This window comes from Sprattus sprattus (genome assembly GCF_963457725.1).
Source record: "Sprattus sprattus genome assembly, chromosome: 4".
Lineage (NCBI taxonomy): Eukaryota > Metazoa > Chordata > Actinopteri > Clupeiformes > Clupeidae > Sprattus > Sprattus sprattus.
In genome coordinates, this window is record NC_137923.1 from 7557669 (window position 1) to 7584060 (window position 26392).

Here is a 26392-nt window from a genome sequence, read left to right on the forward strand (position 1 = left end):
AGTACCAAATACCAAATCAGCTACGGTTAGAATCCATGATTTGATTCTGTATTGGAAAGCTAACACAAAATGAGACTGTGACCCAAAAGTGTCTTATTTGTCCTCCATTGTTCATTAATCAGATGGGTTCCATGTAAAAGAACATACTACAATCCATCTACCTGTGGGAAAAGTAATGGAATAAAACAACCAGAATTGTATCTTAAATGGACTGTAGAGTGTAAACACACAGTAGGTTTTCAGAATGCCCAGGTACATTAAACTTTTAGTAAAGTCCAAATAGAAAGTCCAAATAGAAAAAACACTTACACTTACACGTACAGGGACAGCCGTCTGTAGAAAGACAGCACTCCTGCAGCACTTTCATTTCAAATCACCTTAACAGAGCTATTCCTTTTTTTGTTTTTGTTAAAGCAACAGTAGCAGAGTAGACACGGCACGGAAACTTTTCTGTGTTAGAAAAAAAGGCGAAGGAACCTCATACTTATCACCAACAGTATTAGACGTAAAAATCTGAGTGACTGTCAAACGGGCCTATAAATAGGCCAGCGTTCCCTCCCGCTGCTGACAAATGTGAGAGACAATGGCAGTTCATCTTGTACGTGGTGGGCTCGGCTTGCCTGTCGAGATAGGGGCGCATCAAATCCACAAGGGGTAATCGGAGACAGGTGAGGGATGTCTCAATTCAGGTCACACTCCTCATAGCTATTACCTACTGTGTGCTATTAAGTACACATGTCTGTCTGGAGAAAGACATTCCACTCATGACATACAGATACACACACACGCACACACTCTCCTCTCTTTCACTCTCCCTCAGACACACACATATACACGTACGTGGACACATTTTGAACATATAAATAATGCACCCTTTGTGTAAATAAAATGATATCACTGGATTAGTACCATGACAGTAAAGGAGAATTTACACTGCATGGAAAAGGAAGAGGAAGACTGTTTAATGTCACAATGTCAACTCTAGAATGACTAAAACTGTGTTGAGTTTTTTTACGATTGACTATCTCTCAAATGAATCTCATAATCCAGTGTCTTCATCCTCTGATTACATTTCATAAACCTCAGTGTGATTGAAAGTGTGAATAATTAAAATAGATGACATTCTTCCCAAAGTTATGTGAAAGGCCAGTAGTTTATTAACTGGTTATTTTGAATAAAGGCCCATCAGAAATGGCCAGGACTCATACTGGCTTAAGGAGTATTGTAAAGGAGCTTTATTTGCAGTATGTTTAAGCACACAGAAAATATTTTATTTTCTGTAATGTTAAATATTTACATAAATCAATGTTTTAATTTAAAAATGAACCATGTATTTCTCTGAAAATTCCAAATGGGTCACAATTTTGGGATGTCAGGTAATGTGGCAGCTCTAGGAAATAGTTACATGAACCAGAAATGGTGATTCTCATACTTTGATTTTCTCACTAATTAGGGTATTGTCGAAACCTGAATATGCCTTTTTCACTTACTGATCTTGTGCACCATTATCATACAATACAATTTTAAAAACCAGCTCAAACTGACAAGAACAAAGAGAAAAAAAAACAGCAGACAACAGCATTTTTTTCTACACATTATGGGTACAACCACAAGACCACTACCCATGGAGGCTTATGAGATTTGCTGTGACCATGACAACAACAAACATTCTTGTTTGTGAATCATTTGAGAAGTACATCACAGTATGGTGGCTCTGATGCCTATGGCGGTGTTTAAGAGCCGAAAAAGATTTCTCACCACTAGTATCACATATTCCACAGCCGATCAAATGTGCTTTTACATCAGAGCCTGGAGACACAGAAAGGGCAGAAATAGCTTTGAACGTGGAGTACCACTACTACCAAAGTGGACACTTCTGATGTTCTCACTAAGTACTGTCAATGAGATTACACATTTTGCCAAACCAAAATGTACACTTTAGTCTTACAAATGCACAGAAAAATCCCTTCGATTGCGCTATTTCAAAATACACCATAATGGTTTAGTTCATTTTCATTTGGCCCAGTGGTAATGGGATGTCATGGTGACATTAGAGATTCACGGCTAGCCACAGCAAAGTGAGACAGAAGAGGTAGTTAGTCGCTCTCTGGACTCGATCCTTTAAAAGTTTCCATACCATTACAGACAAATGACTTGCGAAAAGGTAGCCCAACATTGATAAAAGATGGATCTATCAGAAGACCATAACAGACCTAAACCCTGAATCAGAGTAAACAAATCTAAAAAAAACTCATTGCCCTATTTAGGCACATACAAATCCTAAACCCAAAACTTCCAAACACTGTAAAATATCCAACATAGATTTTGAAATATCTCATCACAGTATTTTTTAATGAAATCCCAGAAATCCCAGTATACATCTTTAGGTCTCAGCCTCTCCCTGCATTGCTTCAGAGGAGGGTAGCTGTTGGAGAAAACAAATCTCACGCAAACATTCAGCACATCTTTAGCTCAGGGCTACGAGACTGCTCCTCGGCAAAGGATGCGTGTAGCGGTCTCTCCCACCCTGCTGTGAGAGTAAAGATTTGTGGTTTGCTACAAGCTCCTTATTGTTGCTGAAGTATTACATATAATTGCTGGTATGTTGCCACAGGACATTGCACAGTAGGTATCTTTCACTTCCTTAGCACCAGTTCTGCTGAATAATATATGGTCTGTGATCGATAAATAAGGGCCAGATTTAGCATTCACAGAGTGTCGGAACATCATACACACACAGAGGAAATCAAGGTCAGTTGACAGTGCTTCCTGAGCACACATAAAGAAAGAGTGTGTGAGGGGGAGACATCTTTCCTCAATGAGTTATCACCCTCCACTGGAAGTAATCTGTGCAGCGACAGCCTGATCCCTTTCATAGTACCCCCTTTCATTCTCTCCTGGGACCCAGAGCACTCAATAAAGTGTTATCATCGACAGGTCTTAGTGGGAGCGCTGTGATTTAGACGTGGGCTGGAGAGGAGGCCTTGCCACGGTGCACCTTAGGTGCAGCAGTTCGTATTCTGAAGAAGCTGCCTGCAAGGATGTCATAGTACTGCGTACGCTTTGGGAGATGTTGCCAATAAAAGCACACAAGGCGGATCAGAAACTGAGCTTGATCTCTCATAACAGCATGTAGTTTGTTATAAGAAGATTCAAATATTCAAATCCTTTTTGTACAACTCACCTGTATTTGTTAGGATAACCATGTGGGACTGTTGTAGGGCACAGGCAGAGTTCTTTGCTAAATGCGTCTAGCTAATTAGTACAATTAGAACACAAGATGTGCACGTTACGTTTGGCACTATGTTTGACAAGGTTTTGCCTGAAGCGCACTAGCCCATGGCCATAACAAGTGATTCCGTGCGGAGATGCCGCCACAATGCCTTGTCAGACTTCCTGTGCACTTGACGGCAATTAACATAAGAGAAGAAAAAGGAAATAACCAGAGCTGCAACTGTGCGCCCGTGTTTACCTCTGTGACAATGCAATCATCTTGGAGCTGCTTTTTGCCCACCACATCTAATACAAGCCATGGTGGCTGCAGTCTAATTAAGGGACTGGAGGGAAGTCCCAGGCAATGCATTGTGATCCAGCCCTGGCTGTGGGGTGAGACCCCATCCATGAAACTCGGGCTTTCTGTTGGTGGGTTCTGTGACACAGACTTATGATACCTCTTAAGCACTGGCCCCAGCTAGATGAGGGCCAGGCAGCTATCTAGGCCCACTGCAACCCCCAAGGGTTAACTCCAGAGGCCAAAGGCACCTCTGCTGAGAGAGACTGGATTTTTCCAGGGGAGCATCGGACAGCCTGGTGATATCTATTAAAATGTATATATATATATATATATATATATATATTTATTTATTTTGAGTGACGATATCTCAACTCGGCGCACGGCTCCGGGAGTGAATCATTTTCTCCATGTGTCGGAATGGCCGCTGGGCTTGAAACGCCTGAGCTTGGGTTGCTACATTTATTATCTAATTTTTAGTGTGCTTGCCCGAAGGGAAGCACAGTATTGTTATCGTCAAGTTTTCTTTATTTATTTATTTATTTATTCCGTACGTTTTTCTTGCAGCTAACTCCTCCTCGCCCGATTGAGCTAGAGACGCCATTCAAACACCAAAATGTCCGGCCCGATCCGGTGCAAGCTGCTATGACTTTTCGTGGCGGTACCCCATGCCACTCCTTTTTTATCCCTCTTTTTCATCCCCTTTTTTCTCCATAGACTTGCATGGCAGAGGTCTCTGCCATTATGACGTCATAATAGGGTCATTAAACTGGCTTGCAGCTGTGCTTCTCACTGACACCTCCGCCAAATCGGAAGAACCGCATTTTCTCTGTCCCTCTCAATTCAACTTTGAAAAAGAATAAGAGGAACCGTATTTCTCTGTCCCTCTCAATTCAACTTTGAGAAAGAATAAGAGTAACTACAGTTTCTAACCTAGCTACCGTATTTCCACTTCGTTAAGGTGAGTTGAATGGCAGCATTTTCAGTGTACTGACTGAAATTTTAATGGTAGCAGCTAACATATAAATTAACGTTACGTTAACGTTGGAGACGCCATTTTCCTTAATTCAAGTTGTGAAGTAAACCTTTGAAGTAATTCATGAATTTAGTTGTGTGGATATAGTGAGCTAAAGCTTGTATTCCCACTACGGTAACGTTAGCTATCCTAGCTGTGTTAAGCAGCTGTAACATCTGAGTACGGGGCTAAAGGCTAACTAACACTACGTAACGGGAGTATCCACTGGCAGTTTCAGCTAGCCGTAACGGGGGATCATTTTCCTTAATTCAAGTTGTTAAGTAAACCTGTGAAGTAATTCATGAATTTAGTTGTGTGGATATAGTGCGCTAATGCTTGTATTCCTACTACGGTAACGTGAGCTATCCTAGCTGTGCGGGGCTATGCAAGTGGTTCGGGAACTACGTATGCAGTAGTTGGCTGTACCAACTCAAGAAAACACTTGAACGAGTGGTTAGATAGAGAGTGCAAAATATTAAAACGAATGTAGTGGCAACAGTTTCAGGTACAGTTTATACACCCGCTCTAACAGTGTTAACCAGTATGTGAGTAACGTGGGTTTTATTAAGGCATAGCGTGTGTAATGTGTAGCTATTTCATTCCGTTTGTTAACCTTTCCGGCTGTCTGTATACCAGCAGCAGAGCGGAGCATTTCACTCCCCTGCCATCTCGGAATGAAATAGCTACACAATACACACGCTATGCTTTAATAAAACTCACGTTTTACGAGACACCAACAGAGGCACAATCGACAAGTCTTACCATTGAAGATCTTTGACGTTCGGTCTGAAACTACAACCAGCCATCCAGGTTAATCCAAGTTATTGTGGAGAACGACAGTTGCATCAATCATTTCATTAAAACTTCACACTTATTACATTGGACGTATCCACCAGCCTAATTAGAATCTGCATTGTCTACTGAGCAGAAATATCTCCATACAGTAGATTTCCCTTCGTTTAGTATCATTTTAAACTTTCCAGATTACTGTATTGCTCTTCAAGTGATACGTGTCCAGAAACAAGGCCCTTTGTCTGGATAGCCATAGCTAGCATAACTGCCATTGAAATCCAATGGTAATGCTACCTAGCTAGGTATGCTAATTGTCGGTATCCATCGTTAACTCGTTAATCGTTAACCATCATGTCACTGGCTTTAATTTAAGAATGGCATGTTAGTAGTACATTTAGTAGTACATATAATATCAGTACACTTGATTCATTACTGCTGATGTGTTACTTATATATGTTACTTATTAGCAGCTAGCTACCTAGCTAGCCACTATGAGTTCCAATGTGTTTTCAGTTAGTATTAGCGGCAAGCTAAGCTAGCTGCTGTAATAGTTGAGTTAAGCTTCAGTTAAGACGCTGCGTACCGTACTTCATCATCACATTCGATTATTTATTACAAACAAATTCGAATTCAGCTGTAGGCATGAGATCTGTATCTTGGAGACTAATTGCATCCACAATTTAAGTACTGCAAGCTAGACTACTACAGTTGACACAACACAGGAGGTCCCTGGGCCTGAGAAGGGAAGGTAAGGTAAGGAGTTTAATGTGGCTATAATATGGAATTTTAAATGTGCCTAAAACTAGACTAAATTGTAATGAGTTTTCGAAAACTAGACTGAAACTAAGAAGGATAACTATGACTAAATCTGACTAAAACCTATATGCATTTTTGTCTTTAGACTGAATCTAAAAATAGCTGCCAAAATGAACACTGAGATAGGGGACCCCTTAATCTGCAATTCATGGTTGCTAGCTCTAATCAGATGTACTACCTAGGCTTATAAGAGAAGACAAACTTTTTATGCCAACGAACACCAATAACTAGAACTAATTTGACAGACTATAAACCAATGTGATACACGTGCTCTCTATCTATACAGTAAAAGTGTTGCTTACGTTTGATACTAGACCTACAGTCTAACTCTAACTGCATTAAGTCTAACGTATAGGCCTATCTTACAATAAACTTTAAGTAAAGCTGGCTATGTAACCGCATTCATTCCAATATTGTTGCAGAGATGTTTCCTTTTACCAAGATAGCAATTTCAACAATTCACTTAGCTCAGTAAGTCAGTATAACGAAACTCTGAGATACCCTCATATGTCTAAACGTCAGTGGAGCCAAAATATAATGGTTGAGCTTGGTTGCTTGCTAAAATATATTGGAAGAAGGCCCCACTACACTGATTGAGTAGATGTAAATACATGTTAATTCGTAGGCACTTGTTCTCTCTGTCACAGAGCAAGCACACTCTCGCAGTTCGTTCACGAAACGCATTCTAGTTGATCTTGCTGCCTGACTGGGTAAAGTAAAAACATCAGATATTTTCAGCAAATACCTGTGGACCAACTAAAGCTTGTGTTTTGTTTGATTGCGTTGCTTTATTTTCTTGGTTCCGCTTTATTATTTATTAAGGTTTTGTTCTGCTTTGCGGTAATTATTGAGATGTGATGTTGTAGTTGTTTAGATAAGAAATATCACAGATCCCCCAGATATTATAAACATCACAGATACCCCACAAGTTTCGAAGAATAGAACATAATCAGATGGATGTGTATAAATTGTCTGGCTTTGTCTAAAGTGAAGTGAAATTCCCTGTACTCACTGTCACATCGCAGTGAGCCTGCCACTTTATGAAATTCTGTGATGAAAGTTTGTTAGCCGTGTTGCAGTCTAATGCCTTTTGAGACTACACAACATTCCTCTTTGTTTCTGTTACTCCTCTTTGTGTTGTTTAAAAGACACAATTTCTCTGGATGATATCAAATGATTTGTATAATATGCCTACGGTATAAGCACTGTAGTTCAGTGATCACAAGACTCACAGTGTGTTGTTTGCCACACGTTAAACTCTAAGCAATCTAATGATGCAAGTATCGGAATTTGCTTCACGGAACGTTCTACCCGAACAATTTCTGTCAATATTTGAGTATGGCTAAGATGATCACATCAATTCCAGCACAATCAGAAAACAATGCTAAGGTTTATGCAGGAAATACATTAAATGTGTAATATATGAAACAGGCATCATTTCTTTATAACAGGATCTATGACAGTACATGTCCTACATCATCATTTTACAGAGTGACATGTAAAAGATATTATCTTTCGATAATGGATACCACTTACAGGCCATTAACAAAAAACAAAGAATAATAACCTTTATTATATGGCTCCTCAGAATATTGCAGAAAGTTCCATTGAATTGGATAGGCCATATCAACATTCAGAGGTCCAATATTTCCTTATGCAAACAATATTTCCGCTGCAAAAAAAAAAGATTAGCCGCTGCCATTTGAAACAGGTTTTGTGCTTATTCCCCAAGTAGTCCGTTCATTTCTCTTAATGGAAATGAATTGTAAATGAATGTCAGTTGGTTCTATATGCATGAAGAATATTTTTGTTTCTCAGTGGATGCCACAAAATGGCAACAAAATCATTAAATAACAGATATTTTGGAGGAATGTCTTTTATCGTTTTGGCAGGTAACCATATATTAAGCGGGATAAAGTATAGTCCACCAGTCAGTATCAGAAAATACATCCTAAAAATCTAAGACTAACAACATCCTGAGGGTTTTCTGAAAAACTTGACAGAAAATTGACTGAAACCTTTATTGCCTATGTAGCAGATAGAAACATAAAATGAAAACCACCTGAGAGGTTAAACATTTGGCTTTTACCTGGAATTATATGGATTTATAATACCTTTTTCCTGATGTTTATTAACATTAAAAAAACAGTAAACAAAAAAAGACAAAAATAAATACAATTGTGGCACTGTATTAAGCGATAGATGGTGGCCGTGACACGAGCATCAGTACCACTTCTTGACAGTGCACTCTCTCTATAGATCCTTCTCTTTCTCAGAGACTTGCTCAGATGTAGCTCCCTCAGGTAGGGTTGGTTTTGGAGCACTCCTTGCTGTCACTGAGGAGTTCTTGTGCCAGGTCCTCTACGCACTCTTTGCAGCCACTCTTGTACTTGGCTGCGAAATGGTTGTCCTCCGGCACACCTTGCAGCAATGTATGCATCTGACAGTCAGTAAAGAGCCTGCTCCACCATTGCTTGGAGTTGGGAAGGCATGCTGGCACTGCTTGGTTTGGTTGCACTCTTGCTACCTCCTCTTCGGGGGCCCTTTCTCAGGGGGATCATGGAAATTAGGCAGTATCATGACAGCCTAGGCGTCCCACCACACCTTACACAAACAGGCATGTCCAAAAGCTCCACTCCTGAGTAGAAGTTGTCCATGTAAGTGGACAGATCAGACCCAGAGTAGGGTCTGCAGTGGCGTAACGTAGTAACGACGGGCCCAGGTGCAAGGTATTATGACGGGCCCCCCTAGTGACCTCTAATTACTATCGTAGCGTTCCCTACTTACGCAACGCGTCTAAAAAACGCTCTACACAAAGGTGTTTGTTATCGATATAAACAGTGTTTAATTAATCAGCCTTACATATTTCAGAAGCGATAGGGTGTGTACACAATTCATAACGCTTCAGTGGCTGTCACTCGTTGTCCTGTCGCTGTATTTGGAGGGGGGCCCGTCGAGCAATGCGTGTATACATTTAGGCCGGCTACGGGCCTCGAAACCTCACGGGACCAGGTGCAACCGCACCTGCTGCACCCCCTATAGTTACGCTCTTGACGGTCTGGCTAGATAACACAGTGAACAAGACCCTTTTTTCTTGTGTCCCCTCACGGCCAGTGTAGCCTGACACAGACTTTGTGACATAACCAGTGGATCTCTCTACCATGACCCAAACCTTGACACTCATTTTGTGTGTTTGAGGGAATATATTGATTAAAGGGATATCTTGACTGGTGAGGTAGTTGAGAAACCAAATGATGTACCTATTTATCTTGAGATAATACACGTAGGTATTCACACAGGTAAGTACATACATTGCTTTGGATGAATATTATTATTATTACCTCCAGATCACCTCAAATCTTGTACCTTGACATGGATTTGGAAAAGGTGTCTATGAAAGCCACTTCTTTTGTCACTTATAGTCTGTCCTTGCTGGCAGCTGAAACATGTCCATGGTGTCACACAGCCCAATACACACAGAGTGAGAAAGCGAGAGAGAGAGAGGTCTGCTTCTTATAAAGGTTCCTCAATACACAGAGAGAGAGAGAGAAAGCGAGAGAGAGACAGGTCTGCTTCTTATAAAGGTTCCTCAATACAACGAGAGAGAGAGAAAGCAAGAGAGAGACAGGTCTGCTTCTTATAAAGGTTCCTCAGAGAGAGAGAGAAAGCGAGAGAGAGACAGGTCTGCTTCTTATTAAGGTTCCTCAGAGAGAGAGAGAAAGCGAGAGAGAGACAGGTCTGCTTCTTATAAAGGTTCCTCAGAGAGAGAGAGAAAGCGAGAGAGAGACAGGTCTGCTTCTTATTAAGGTTCCTCTAAACCATAAAGTTGCAGCTTCTTCCGCTATGCTTTGCATTGCTGCTGCCAGAGATTTCCTTAAAAGCCAAATGTATTGATCAAGACTAAGACAAGGAGAGGTTTTATGTTCCATTTGCAACCGTGAAATGAAAGAATCATTGGGTTTAGTTAAGATTGATCTCCTTTATGAGTTTGGTGTAAGCCAAGGGTTGGGATAGTAACTCATTGCCTTTTCAGAAGCACCCACTCGAGTACAATAAGAAGGAAAGCTGACGGCAACCCTACTGTAGAGAGCAGATAGAGAGTATATTTATGGATCTGGGGTTACTGTTACCAACTGAGGGAGAAGTTCAGTCTGCATGCTGCAATTTTACTGAAGAAACTTCTCGAAGAAGAAATTAGCATTCTGTTTGATTTCTCAAAGGGCCTCTTAAACTGCAAAGGCAATGTTGGTGTGAGGCAATGCAAATGTTCTATTTTATGCTCCTTTTTTGAGTTCTATTGTAACAGAGTAATACTGCTCCAGGTGCCACCTCCCTGACAAATACAATGCTAAGTCAGCAGAGAGACAGAACAAAGCTGCAGCAAATCAATACTGCCCATCGTCAGCAAGCTCTTTACGATACACCAACTTGGGTGCAGCATCTTTTCACAAATCATTGCTCTGGTGTCCATAAACTAAACAGTATGCAATGATCACCAGCAAAGCCATTCATCAACATCTGGCCATCTGCCTCAGCCAGACCAGCATAGACTCATCACGTCAAAGTTAAGTTAGTGTAAAAGATACAATCAATAGAGTAAGTAGAAACTTTGAGAATAAGAATGGTCGCAGGCCTTTTGCACACTGCCTTCGTTGCGTGTGCCTGGCGGCTGCATAGTGGTGCTGCTGTGTCTCGGTTGCATGTGTGTAGTCACACTGCTGCGGCACTGCTACTGCCAGCCCCATCTTTCTGCATTGAGTTTGCCTTTTATAATGGCTGTAGATACACAATCAGTTTGGTGAAGACTCACTTGATTGAGTGCCTGATTGAGTGAGGGTGAGAGATAGAGAGAAAGTGCAAAGAGAACTACTAACTTTATATAAATATAATGTAATTATAGCCTAAATTGAGTTTCTATATAGAACACACATAGCCTCCTCTTTTCCCTTTCATAGCATGCAATTGCTAAAACTCATTTTACAGTCTATTTTTGCTGAGTATCACTAATCTCACACTTACTTCACGCTCCATTCAGAAACTCTACATGACTCGTGTCTGCAGCTCGGCTAAAGCCGCACCTGTGACGCGCGTCTCACGCAGGCAGTGTGCATGTGCTAACCTGTTAACATGGCCGCCAAAATGAAAACAAACAGGTAACACAGCCACAAAGCACATGCAACACAGGCAGTATTGAATTTCCTTAGAACAATGTACTTGTAAATAAGGAATCAATAATACTGTGGAACTGTCATGTAAGTACATATTATTGCATGTTACCAACCTTAACTGTACATCCTAGCTATTAACCTAAATGCATTCTAGAACAACATGAGGTAATGTAAGAAATACTCTACATTCAAGTAAGTTCTGAGTTCACAGTATGTAGAATCACGTAGTTGTGGCTTGTGGCTTGTGGCTTGTGGCACAATGTACTCAAGATTAATGCCAAAACATTTTGGACGGTATGTTACAAAAACAGACAGCAAGGGCGGTCCAACAGATCTGTGATGACTTGAAAAGCAGCGCTGATCCATTTCACTGATTAACTGAGAGGAGATCCTTCACCTTGTGTAGCGGCTCGAGGAGCCGTCTAATCAGCGCTCCATCAGCAGTCAGCTCCTCTAGGTCGCTCATAATTCAGCACCCTTCAGCCCAAAACCCTCTGATCAATCCATGATTAATGCCTGCATCTCCGGAGGCAAGAAGCACTAGGAGAAAAAAAAAAAAAAGAAACCTTGTCAAGCTAAAAAGGAACCTGTGTCTAAGGATAAAGAGGCTAGTAGTTGAACTCATTCTTTTCTAATTTGACATCAAACCAGACTTCACCTCACAAAAAGTAGTACCCTTGTATAGGATTTAAAGGTACATGGCACTTCTTTCTTTCTTTCTTTCTTTCTCTTTTGAATAAATACAAAAACTAAGGGGAAGGACACCAAGCTCTACTTCTTCAGCCTTGATGCAATTTATGATACCACTTGTGCTGAAGTTTACTGAATATATAAATATTGAATCATGTGTTTTTCTTACGAGTTCAGGTAGTAGGGAAGAAAAAGCCGTCAGCCTTGTAAAGCTCCTCTGTAACTTGGCCACATTAAGTCCAGCTGGTGAACTGGGAGATTATAATTGCATTTTTACTGCTATTTAGATGCAAAGTAGTTCATTACAAGTATAATGAATTTGAAGAGCCTATCCGCATCAGATGAAAAAGCATAAGGCCAAATTATAACAAGCAATTTGAACAGGATTGCTTTCAGCCTGCATTTGGGTATGTGTGTTGAGTTCATCTGGATAGTTAGTAGATGGGAGAACTGATCAGCCCCTCTGAGCTGGAATGGTCTGTGTTCATTACTAGCAATATGTCATTTTGAAGGGTCCCCCTGGGCGAGTAGGTATTTGCTTGCCATCGGACCTGATAAACTGTACCACTAAACATAAGCAAATTACAAAGAAATAATGCAAATTGAAAATGGTTTGCTCTCAACAAAATATCTCACTTTTTGAAAGCAGCCAGGCTGTACTATGGCCTCATTCAATACAAGAAGCTTCTTACAACCAGGTCATTTAAATAAAAGCCACATATGATATGTCCTTTTGTCATTTAATGTAATGCCAAACAATGCTTAATAGGCCTTTGCCGCTAAATGGACACGAATTGACATCTGCCTCTTTGCTGTCTCATTCTGATTTAAAATATTAATTTGCCTCAGAAATTGAGAGTGTGTGGGTCCCATTTAGAAAACTAACCCCATCTTTCTCCCTGACACGTTTTGAACCAGGCTAAATTGTCCATAAATTTGAACATGAAGTCATTAATGCCAGGAAAGAGGAGAATAGACAGATTAGATGAGTGCTCAGAATGCCAATGCAATGCTCTCACACAGTGAGGACAACGGGGAGGGAGGAGAAGAAGAAGAAGAAGAAGAGAAGGAGGAGAAGAAGAACAGCGAGAGGGAGGAACTTTCCCAGAAAGAAACATAGTGCTGGAGTGAGAGAAGGAAGGGAAACAAGGGCAGACTTCAAAGTGGATGGGATGAAAAGATGGTTGATAAAAGACAGAGATAAGTACGAGAAGAGAAGTGGAGAAAATAAGTTAGAGATGTGCAAGAGAGAGACAGAGAGAGAGTAACGGGTGGGCGAGAGATCCATCAAACCACTTAATGGCCAAGCTGTGACTCACAGTGTTCCACTTAGCTCTGGCTAAGGCAGCTGACAGGCAGGTCAATGCTTTCTGATTTGCACTGATAAGGTACAAGGTGAGAGATTGTGGTTTTATGAGGTTACATTATCATATGTAGGCCCTGGGTTTATGCCTGGCGATTGATGTTGTGAATGCATAACGCGCCTGCCTTGGAAATAAACGATTTTGTGCCGCATTTCATCCAGATGCTTTCGCAACAGCGAATTGAGTCCTGGTTATTTTTTTTTTCCTAGCTGTATTTCTAATGAGAATACAAACTAGTATTAATATAAAAGGCATAGACCCTTTTTGTGAAGTCTACCCCTTTGAGCTGGATGTAATGGTCCTCCTCATTCTGACCCAACTCAATAACCTCTAACCCGAACTGAGTGTGTCACGTCACGCCGAGCTCAGGGGGTTCTGAGCGGATTGCAGCGCGCCTGTAATAGTACAGTGGCGCTAGACAAAATGGCCTTTGCAAACACTTGGAGCCAACATTAACATTATTCCTGTAATTTACTGGTAGCCATCATAGCCCGCGGGCAACACACTTGCAGGACCATTGAATACTCTAATGACCCAAGAGAGGGGGGCAGCGAGAGGGAACTCTGCCTGTCTGGCTGGAGGAAACATAAGGCCAGAAAAACAGCCCTTTGTCGGCGTGTAGCGCTGGCTATCAGTCTGACAACGTTTCCCACCGTGTTCTCACCGGACCTGGTGTCGGGAGAAGCAACCCATAGCTGAGGGGGAAATTATTTCAGATTAACTTTAAAGTCATTCAGGGACTTACTGTCTTATAACTTTGGTAGAAGTGGGAAGCTCTTAAAGACAAGCTTAAATATTAAGCATGCCTTGTTTGGTAGTAGCATGCCGTCCTGGGGATGTGCAACATTGTAGAGAAAAATAAATTATTCATATTTTCATTCATATATATATATATATATATATATACACATAATACATATAATGAATACATACATATTCACAACATGTACATTGTCATTTTCCAGCAGATTTCAGATTTCTTTCATTCCTCTACATTTTTAGTTCTAACCATTCTCCAGCACTGTACACCTTCTCACTGTTAATTAGTGTTCGTATATGTCTTCCAGTCCCTCCCACACCCCAAGGAACCAGATCTTTACCGCAGATGATCAAAGCCTATCATTAACTTCCATTCTGTGTTCTTGTTAAAGCTCACAGCACATGCACCTAGCACAGGGTTACACTTAACGTCACAAACTATCTCTCTCTCTCTCTCTCCCTCTTTCTCTCTCTTCCTACTCTTCTCAGACGAATTCAAGGCCTTCTTGAAGAAGCTGCCCGCCGACCGTTTTCTCAATACCTCGGCCATCCTGAGGTTCTGGACGTCTGACAGCACTCTCCAGCGGCGCTACGGGCAGCTGGAAGCCAGCACCAAGCTGGTGTTGGGCAAGGCCCAGAAGATCGTGCGCAAGCTCTTCACTCTGAGCAAGCGCTGCCCCAAGCAGCCCAGGATCAGCCTGCCCAGAGAGAGGTATTGTCTGCCTGTCTGTCTGTCTGTCTGCCTGTCTGTCTACCTGTCTGTCTGTCTGCCTGTCTGTCTGCCTGGCTGTCTGTTTGCCTGTAAGTCTGTCTGCTTGTCTGTCTGTCTGTCTGTCTGTCTGTCTGTCTGTTTGCCTGTCTGGCTGTCAGACTGTCTGTCTGTCTAGCGGTCAGCTGTAATCATCACATTGGAAGTTCAGCCATTTTTCAGTTTTGCTATATGTCTTGCATCTTTTATATGCAGGGGATGGATGTAGCTGAAAGACAATATCCTTCCTTTGGGTTGTAGTGTTTGAATGGTCAAGATAGGGGAGTTACAAAAACAAGTTAATTTAGTTGGCATTAGCACAATGGATTAAATTGCATATTTCCCTCTCCCTCAGTGATGACTAAAAACATGTCAGCATGCCTTTTACAGATTACTCATTAATATTCACATAAAAGGATTGTTTGTAACTACCGCAATCAATGTCATTCAGCATTAGCAGCACGACACAAGCTTAAAACCTATTTAAAAACCTATTTACACATTCCCTATCAAGCCCTATGCCCTCCCATTAATGACAGTCTGTTTGCTGTGAGGTAATTATGCGACGTGATCTAGAGTTTATTTAAGCCGAGGCCAAAGAGGGGAGAGGCCAGGCTGCCAGACTCTTCCATGCTTGAGCTGTTTGTCATTTCAAGACAATTATTTCATAGTCAACACTATAAACCGAAAAAGAAAAAAAAATAGATGTTACTCAGTCTGAGGAAGGAAAGACTGAAACAGAAAGAGATTGAGAGGTCCTTTGTAGCGCTTGGTCAGTGTTGGCACACTATAATCAAGTGCTCCAGGAGAGTGACAGGTTGTATTCAACAGCCTTTACCTTAAAGCCTTGCACTCTCTCCTGACAACCCCCACCTGGGTCTTGCTTCCTTAACAATGGTTTGACTGTGCCACTGCATTCAGCTCTCTCAACAAGAGAGGATTCGTTTTATTTTCATAAGCAATAGTTTTAACACTGATGGTTGACTAAGTAAAACCATATAATATTTAAATTTCATTGAAGCTGCATTAGTTACACAAAGGAGTCTTTATCACAATCTTTTACCCCCAGAAACTGATCTGGGCTACCCCATTCTGCTAGAATGATTATGCAATTGTCGATAAAACAATATTTTAATATACTGTCTTTCCTATATTCCCACTATAGCGAAATAATGTAATGTTGCTTGTTAGAATTAGCATAACACACTTTTCAAACATGGCATTTAGTTAAATGAAGGCTCTTAGTGGTTGCAAACATACATAAATGGCCCAGAGGAAATATGGAACCTCTGGGGAAGACTGCATTAGCCTGAACCTGGGATGTGCAAAGGCATTGTGCTGTTGACTTTTCCTGTACTAAGTAGCTTGATAATGAATTTGCTGAGCCCCTTTATTATTTGTTACTCTTTGAACTGGGTGAAGGCGAACATCAGTAAAAAGCCAAAAAGCTATTGTGTGTGAGCTCCTAACCTCCTTACCTTGCCGGAGAGAACCCAGCTGCCTTCTGTCAGAGGAGAGTTCAACCGTGCACAATTAAAATCCTTCTTCATCAGTGGTCGGCTTAGGATGCCTCATTACTTGCATGACAATAAAAACCAGGGTCAGGTCCTGACTGAATGTTCCAGTGGTTGTAGAAAAGATTTTTCATGTCATTTTTATGTTTTACCCCAATTCCTCCCCCCGTTCTCATCACCATTTAGCAAATGCCAGCAGCCAGGTGTCCTGCCGTGATTAATTGTATCTCTGTTAATTATTGTCTGTCGCTCAGGGCGCTGCGGTTCTGGCTGAACCGAGTGCAGTCGCTCCTGTACTGCAGCGAGCACGGACTCCTGGGCACCTTCTCCGAAGAAACGCTGAGCTGCACCTGCGCGTCGGAGCAGGGTGCCTCATGCCAAGGCAGCGTGCCATGCCAGGTGGGCGAGGGCACCTCCTGTGCCTCCTGCACGGCGGACAACGTCACCCGTTGCGGGGCGTGCCACCCGGGCAGCATCTTGTACATGGGCTCGTGCCGGCCCAACATCGCCAACTCGCTGGACCACTACGTCAACTTTGACTTCGACATGCCAGACGCGGAGATGCGCTACCTCCTGGGCCGGCTGGACAGCCGCATGGAGGTACACGCCATCTACATCAGCAACGACGTGCGCCTGGGCAGCTGGTTCAACCCGGGCTGGAGGAAGCGCATGCTTCTCACCCTGAAGAGCAACAAAAACAAGTCCAATCTCATCCACATGATGATGGGGATCAGCTTCCAGATCTGTGCCACCAAGAACAGCACTCTGGAGCCTGTGCCGGCCATCTACGTCAACCCGTTCGGGGGCAGCCACTCAGAGAGCTGGTTCATGCCGGTCGACCAGCAGGACTTCCCCGACTGGGAAAGAACTAAGCTAGACGGCTCGCTCCAGTGCCACAACTGGACGTTGGTGATGGGCAACAAGTGGAAGTCCTTCTTCGAGACTGTGCACATCTACCTGCGCAGCCGCATTGTCACCGATGACCCGGCCATCAACGAGACACTCTTCTACGAGCCGCTGGACCTGGACGACCACACCTCCAACCAGGGCTATATGAAGATCAACAACCTGAAGGTGTTCGGGTACAGCATGCACTTCGACCCCGAGGGCATCAAGGACCTGATCCTGCAACTGGACTACCCGTACACGCAGGGCTCGCAGGATGCTGCCTTGCTGATGCTGCTGGAGATGAGGGACCGCATCAACCGTCTCTCCCCACCGGGGGCTCAGCCCCTGGACCTCTTCTCCTGCCTGCTCAGGCACCGGCTAAAGCTTTCGGCCAGCGAGGTGGCGCGGCTCCGGGACTCCCTGCAGAGCTTCAGCGCCAAGCTGCCCAACTCCCCTGAGCCGGAGCTGGGGCAGTTATGCACCTAGCCTGGACGAACCCTCTGACACGGGTATATGTGTGTGTGTTTGTGTGAGTGCGCAAAAAAAACTCACGAGTGCATGTCTGGCCATGCTATCTCAGAGCAAGCAAACATGAAGTGTTTGGGGACAGTTCTGGAGGACTGTGTGGGTATTTGTGGGCAGCCTGAACTGAATATCCACACACTAGCTGTTCAGCATCAGAAAACAGTGGAGATTTGTAACCCCCCCCCCCCGAGTCACAGCACACTGCATATAAATGGATCTCTGACTGGATCTCAGTCTCAAACAGAGGACAAAGCCCTCAAAAAGGATTTTACAATGGATTGCTTGCTTGTTGTTATGTTAGGGAAGCAAAATGGAAGAAGAGCAAATGCTATGGGAAGCACTCGCTTTCTCTGTCACAATACACAGCAGTTTGTTTTTATTTTATCACCATTATGTTTGGAAGGGAATAGCCACATGAAGTATCAGTCTAGAAAGACGGAAATTAAGCTTAATGGTCGAACCATGATAACGATCAACGTTAAATTCACGTCCTTCATTTTCTATGTCATCTTGGTAAATCCTGTACAGTGACATGTAAATCTGTTCTTGAATTTGGATTGAGTTGCCCTGATGTTGTATGCAGAGACTACACCAAATGTTCGGCTTTATGGTGAACAGAATGGCAAATGTCTGTTTTTTTTAACATTCAAGGAAATCCCTTTTGAGATTGTAATGCTACAGAAGATCTTATCTGACATTGTTTTGAAGAGGCTTGTTGACAACTTTGTAAATATTGCTTTGTCTCATTCCAATTGTTAAAGTTGCAATGCATTGCTTTTTTTGGATAAATTATACGTGAAATTTGTACTTTTTCAAAGTACAAAGACCAAAAGCATCTATTGAGAAAAGGATCAGTGTCCAATGCCTTATGAAGTGGATTATTTGTTCAGATATTGAAGCACACTCAGTTTTCTATGTGCATCCAAGTGTCTTTTTTTTCTTGCAAAAAAAAAACGTTTTGCTGTACAATTGCAATATTTTTGTGTTAACCATTCATTTCATAACGGCACCATTATGAAAAATATGGAATTATAAAATTCAAATCGTTGTTGCTGTCATATTGGTGGTTCTATCATGACTTATGTACAGATATAATGTGGTCAGACCATGCTGTCTCCTTCTCTGGGGTATACATTATGTATGAAAAACTGAAGACTGGGTGCATTTTACCATATCGCCAGTCCCTTTAAAGAATTTGACAAGAGTTGGTGACAACTGGCCACTCACTGAGCTCACTGAGTTTATTTCTGGGTGCTACTCACTTTTGCCACCAGACACCCTGAACTCTCAGTATTGTTCATCTATTGTGCCGTCAGTCTTTCATGTGCCGCAGAAACTCACCTTATACGACTCTCAGCCTCTGGAAGCTTTCATCTCATTCAAAATTCCCCCAGTTTCTTCTCATTTAATCTGTCTGTATGCACACAAATTGGTAATTTCAGTCATTTCTATCAAAAGAAAGAACTTAAACCCAGAGTTCTGCGATGTGAAGATTATGAGCCCACTGAAAGTTGCTCATTTAGCTAATGGTGGTCTGGAAGAGGCTCATATGATGCTGAATTTTTCAGGACAGCAGATTAACTCCGCCGAATGTCCTCTGATGGTCGTGTCAGTTGCTTGGCAAGTTGCCCCCGGATGTGTGCCAAAGTAGTGTTTTCTCTCTATTTTATTAATACCTCAGGCCATCTAAACAGTTCACTTCACCATTCACAATGGAAACACCATTCTAACTATTTCTGTGAGTTCTAAAACCTCATAATACTTTAACCAGTCTGATTATACCTGATATAATTTAAGGTTTAACATGGAAAAAGAAATCAAAGACAAAATGTGAAACAATGTGCTTTAATCCTCTTGTTGTCATTTGAATTGGGAATATATTCACAGTTTCCAGAATGGTTGTGGTTCTATTCTGCAGTTAAAGAGATTTTTTTTAAAGAAAACAAGGCCACTGCCGAAACCTGATACCAAGCCTCTTTGACACATTATGTCACATTTCCCATTCTTTTTGTGTAGCTGCAATGTCAGACTCAATTCTAAAGATGGAAAGCATGCAGAGTTACTAAACACGTTGTTTATCTGAGTATCACTTGCAGCTGCACCCTTACTCTTCAGCTAATCATGGCAGTGTCGAAGGACACACAATCAATCATCAAGGCACTGGGAAACATTCATAGCCTCCCCTGAGATATATAATATCATAAAGTATTTGAATATTTTAGCGTTCAAAGATTTATGATGTTTAGAGTGTCAGGGGCATGATTACTTTGATATACTGGTGTTGCACAACGTAAAATTAGAATCGTGCTCGGCCTTGACTGGTACTACTTGTAATTCTGACACTGTTTACTTACTGTCAATTGGTTTTCCACAAAAGACTGAATGAGCTTTGACAAGGGTCAGATATAAATTTAAATGCTGGATGAAAACATTACATTACAAAATTCCCAAGCATTTATTGAACTTAATGTGCATATCCCGTGAGTAGCGGTTTTATACATGATAACTTGAGAATTAACCTCTGTATTCGCGACAAGCCGAGCTCCTTTTGTACACAACAGGGAGATGAGGGTATTCATAGACAAAAGGGGGATCAAATCCATTCAATTTCACCAAAACAACATCCCCATCATGCAAAGTCTGCCAGGAACAGTGTTTTATCACATCATCCAGATGCTCAGTAAAACTTAAAATTTCTTCAAATCAGCAGGGGGGACCCAAACCACTGTCTGTTGGCCCGTCACGCTGTTTCCCCATTTACTGCATTTCACTGGCATTTGGTCAGCTCTTGATGCTCTGAGAGCCAGCCGTAACTATGGCTGGACTGCTCCTATCGGCACTAGCATGCCTGATGTGACACAGTGAGCTGTGAGGAGGGAGAGTGACAACATGAACGCGAACACTGAGCACTCGGGTCACCAGCCAGGGCTTGCAAACCACTGCTGCTAAGCATGGTATCCAGGATGGGGGGCGACAGTGGATGACACTCCCACCCCCGTCCCCACCATTTCCCTATGTTTCAATGAAAATGACATATCTGCCATTACATCTTTGGTCATATTTGATTCATAGAGTCCACATGAAGAAAAAGGGAGTAGACGTACATTTTGGATTCCTTTTCATGGATTTGATGAGATTTTGTAAGCAAATGATTAGGACAATACACTTTTGGGTCTTGGTTTTTTTTTTAAGTTCAACCATTTTTCTGTTGAAAAAAGCAAAGATGTCCAACTATGCCACTACAGAAGGTGTTGTTTAAACCGGTGTAGTATCTCTCTACAGTATGGTGCCATTCAATATGTTTGTGACCAGAGACTCTTTTTTCCCCTGTCAAAGTTCAGCTAAATGCTTGTACATGCAAGAACTAAATGAGCTGTGTTTACTGAAATAAAACTGTCCCTATTGATGTTTTTTTTTTTTTTTTTTTTAAAGAAACCGAGGTTATTCCTCCCAAATGCCTTCGACTACAGTGCATTGTCAGAGTGGGACATGGATTTGCCTTTACTAAGGCCTGATTGTCTAGAACCAAAGTGCTGAATGTAAATACTCTTTGGGAGATTCCTTTCATTTCTATCAGAGATAGAACAGCTCGATGAACAGCATGAGCTATCAGTACGCTATGTGGCCAGTGGGTTTCTATTTGTTGGTATGACACCAATCCACCTATTTGTAATTGTGTACATAATGCTACTCACACAGACATGCCAACCTGCCAAATGTTTGGCCAAGTAATGAGACATTGAACTTTATACTCCTCTTGTTTGATCAAATCTATTTGTTGGTCTAAATGTTTTAACAGGATGTACATGTTCTTATAATAAATAATAAAATGGTGACTGACTATAATGCACCCTGTATTGTGTGTAAATAAATTAACTATTGCATTTATCAAGCAGTCCAGCTTGTTCTGAAATGGTTGTTTTTGTCCACCTTTTTTTATATTACCAGTTACATTATGTGTATTATTTTCTCACCGAAAGCTAGAACAGACTTCTGGGGCTATCAAAGAGTTGTCAGACAGTAGCATCCTCATATGTGCTGAGATCTCGCTTTTGCTGCTCTCGCTTATTGCCTGAACTTGCTTGAACTGCCCATCCAATAAACCTGTGTCATGAAGTATATTGGGTTTTAGTTTCACTACAGATTTCAGAAGAAGGCAGCACACGCCAATCTGGTGGTGTTTGCCAGCACTGCAGTGCTCACACATCCTGCCACCTTCTCTAATCTCTTGCCTGCATGTGCATTTAAAAACACACTAAAACAGACAATTCAAAAGAGGTAAAACTAAACAAAAAAAACGAAAATGTGGTGGCTAAAATTGGAGAAAGAAGTTTATTTGTTCCATTTGGGAAGAAAAACCCAGCAATAAAAAGCAATGAAGAAGTCAACAGAAGGAGAGAGAAAGTAGGAAATTGGCATGCAGGGTTCTCGTGCTCCAGCAGAGAAGTGTGAATCGATAGGCTGACGGAGGGCTGACAGAATGACAGCAGCCGCGCACTCAAGGACATCGAGGAAAGGGGGCAGAGCTGAGGAAAGGGGTTACATAGAAACTGACAGCTAGCTTTAATGAATAGTAATTATTTCCTCAAAAGGAAGAGTGCTGCAGTGAGAGCCACAGAAAAACTCACCTTCTGGCCAAATCAGTCGTGAAGAAAATCTACTGGAAAGACGGAAATAAATGACATCTCCTCCATCTGCCGTCTGAAGAGATGTGAATCACTTTCCCCTCAGAGTTGGAACTTATAAACAAAAAAAAGGTGATGCATTTATGCAGGCCAATGGGAAGTGTGATTGCTCAACAGCAGCAGAGGATTGCCAACCCATGCCTATTAAACTTCAGATTATACAGCCTAACACATGAGCATACAGCACAGGGTAGGGCTTTAGGATTAATAAAACTATTATTGAAAATAAGTTGACAGGCTTAATTAATTGTGTGCAAAAAGCTTGATAACTAACACAGATCAAGGCAAACATTTTATCATCTGTTCATTAACTATTTTCAAGGTCAAAAGTGTTAAAAGACTGAAGTGTTACCAAATTCTACCCATCCTCCATGCTTAAAATCAACACAATGCAACAATCTGCCACTTTTTAAGGTATGTCTTTATAAGCTAGGTGTGATTCCATCTTCAAATTCGTTTTGATGTTCACCTGAAGGACAAATTAACACACCTGTCATTCCCAATAGTCATCCAGGATGTGCACTATGTAATTCTGTGTTCTTGGACAGGTCTTTTGAAAATGTCACAAACTGTATGAAACTTGACGACATTATGATGGGAAAAGCTATTTTCTATAAACTACACATATTATCACATCAAATTTTGGTGAAATCAAATGTTTAAAAATGTAATGTACTTTTTTTCCTCTTCCAAAATCTGAAATGGCACCGAATCTGTAGAATGACCCAACTATATTACCAAAATTCACCATTTAGCATATAAGCAAGCTTTTATCAGTGCCAACTGAGCTGTTGTTGAGGCTTGCAAGCTTTTTGCATGCCTTTTAGCTTGTGAGCTCACTAATTTTAGACCAAAACTAAGTTGAACCTTAACATCAATTATATCTGTCTGTGAGAAAGCTGATTTGTGCCAACCAGTCATGGTGCACCCACATAGGCTCAGAAAAAGCCTAAAAACGTACAGCTCTTAGTGCAAACATGAATAAAAAGCAGAACATTGGAATGGAGCTAGACTTATCTGTGTGTCAGGCAGATGTCCAGTTGACTACCATAATGGAAATATCACAAACAAACTCATTGTACAGCTGTTGTTAAAAAGTATTTCTACAGCTATAAAAAGCTTTATTACACATATGGTTAGCTTTCCCGACACACTCTGTATCCTAATCTAAATGGCTACTCAGGCTGAGTGGGAGGGCAGATATTTATGATTTACCCAAAGCAGAATGGTCTGCGCCAGCCCTGAACGTCAGCTATAAACATTAACATTTAAGTTTAGTTATCTGTTGGCTGGAGCTAGTTGAGTGGTTATGTATAGATTAAGTTTTTTCTCACTTTGAATTAACAAAAGCAAGATATCAGTTGAAATATAGACTGTTATTAATCTACACTGGTGGTGGTCTCTTCATTTAGTTGAAAATGACCGCCGATAAACAGTAATATGTTTGGATGACTCTGTTTCCTGCTTGCCCCAGAACATGAATGATCTGCTCAACTAAAAAGGTTAAAGGTCAGGTATTTAGCGAGTCCCAAGTGACTTAGAAAAGCATGCTGTTGTTGCACGGAATCAAACTTGAGTCTACTGCTTGGAAACCAGCAATGTGATCCACTCCACCATCAGTACCATATTACCATGGCATGTCACATACCAAAAAATCTCTGATAAACTTAGTTGTGAAGGACCGGGGCGGTCACCCCACGTTGTTTGGGGATGTCGCGACTGGACGGGGTGGTGAAGCGTTTTTCATCTTCTCACATTAGTGTTGTGGTCTTTTTTTCACCAGCTATGGCAGCTACCATCTGTACTTACTGTAGCCTATAGTTGTCAGAGCGAGTAACGACACAGTAGGCAAGCGTTTTAATGGGGGAAAAAGAGGGAGGAAAAATTACTATCACAAAAGAATGATAGGGAGTGTTGCAACCATGAGTTGGGCTGATGCCGATTACTCAAAAGTACTTGGAGCAGAAGCAGGGCCAGAAAACAGATGGAATGAAGACAGTAAATAAATAAATAAGACCAAAAGTGTAAATAAAGAAAACCTAAGAAGAGCAACAGTGTGATTGATTACATAATCCCACTTTCAAATCGTAACTGACAGCCATGAATACAGTGGAAGGCCATTGGTTTTACAGTTGAGCCTTCAATGATATAGGGTTATTTTGTGCTAAGGAAAGAACAAATACTAACAATGTTGTGTGACTGAGCAATCACACTAAAAATAAATCTTAAGAGCAACAATGTGATTGAGTAGTCACTCTAGTAAATATATCTGTGTATAGAATATATTATATATTATGTTATATAAAGACCACCAATAGAGGGAATAGAACAATCACCTAACGTGGAAATCAATAATGAGGGTAATGGCAAATACGGAGGTTTCCCGCCGAGACTCCCTGAGACAAACCTCAAAGACCAAGCAACCTCTGATTTATCATCTCTTATCTCAAATGTAAACTGAAAGTGTGAATCCTCTGTGGAATTAAAAGAAAAGTTTTGACCCTCTTCTTTCTTTTTGTTGCATGTGGAAAACAAGATCTACAAGTGAACAAGGGATAGAGGTGGTGGAAGAGCGTGGGTTTCTGGGGGCTACAGAATATAGAGAGAGCTCATGAGGCCATACCAAAATAATTAAATAAAAGTCAAGCCTTACTTGATCTCTACTTTTAGTGCCTAAGGCTTGAAACTGCAAGTGTGTGTGTGTGTGTGTGTGTGTGTGTGTGTGTGTGTGTGTGTGTGTGTGTGTGTGTGTGTGTGTGTGTGTGTGTGTGTTTGTGTGTGTGTGTGTGTGTGTGTGTATGTGTGTGTGTATGTGTGTGTGTGTGTGTGTGTGTGTGTGTGTGTGTGTGTGTGATAAAGAGAGAGAAGAGGGGGGTGAGTTACTTAATGGCTTTGGTTCATTTGAAGCAGCCCTGGTTGGCAACAAAGCTGATGCTGAGGAGAATTCCCTCAGTGCATATGCTCTTGATTTCTTTTTTATTCAGGATTCCCACTGATCATGGTCAAAAGCCTACATTTAATCAATTTATTCTACTGTAGAATGGACATGATAAATATGTTTATGGCTATTTGCATTCGTTGAACATTTCCTGTAAAAAACTACAGTAAATTACGATCAGCTATTGGTCAGGAACATGGTGTAGTTATTTTCATGTAATTTATTGGCATAGTATTCACAATAACAAGATCTGTTGTAATCAAGTTCTACATTATCTCCACTATGTTACCAGAATAAAGTCAGCAATAAGTCTGTAATACTATTTTCAGTACTTTACTGTTTTTGAATCTACACTAGAAATAAGCCTACAGTAAAAGCAGTATCTTACTGTGCAGCTATTGGCTAATAAATGATTGTTGTTTTAGAGTGATCTACTGTTTAACATATTAGGATGGCTGAGAAGGTAAGAAGGGTTGAAATGACTGGACCTCCAACCATTAGACCTCCCAGTGATTATTTTTCAGTGCACTCAGCTCAGGGACAAGGCAGTCTTAGTGAGGAGTGGTAACACATTCCTGTTATGTTAAAAGTATTTCCAAATATATCATTTGTCAAAATCAGTTTTGTGTTCTGTGATAATACTGTTGTATTGTTATGCAGGGCATTACTGTAAATCACAATTGCATTATGGGAAAATGTAACCAATTGTGGAAATCAATGTTAAACTATCCATTTGGAAAGCCAGGCCTTTTTTGTGTGATTAGCTTATGTTGTAATGATTTTGTGGAAAATTACAACTTGTGGCAAGGTTTACAGATACTGTGAATGACGATATAAACTTATAGCTGATTCTTGATCCAGAACATGTATTTTTATCAGCATGTTTGCACCCTGGGCGAAGACCCAATGATGTTGATGTTAAAGTCACCTTGTTCTACCAACAGGGCAACATCTACTTTTAGTACCACCTTGAAATGAA

The 26392-nt window shown here is 41.3% G+C and overlaps 1 protein-coding gene across 1 annotated transcript in view; it reads left to right on the plus strand.

Moving 5' to 3' along the window:
* Nucleotides 1–17751, plus strand: part of brinp2 (bone morphogenetic protein/retinoic acid inducible neural-specific 2) — a gene marked incomplete at both ends in the record, with an annotated part of 40282 nt that extends 22531 nt beyond the window's left edge. The window contains 2 exons of the mRNA XM_080836557.1: nt 14605–14827; nt 16632–17751. Coding sequence (XP_080692683.1) covers nt 14605–14827; nt 16632–17751 — 1343 coding nt within the window. The remainder of the gene's footprint in view (nt 1–14604; nt 14828–16631) is intronic.
* Nucleotides 17752–26392: the final 8641 nt, after the last annotated feature.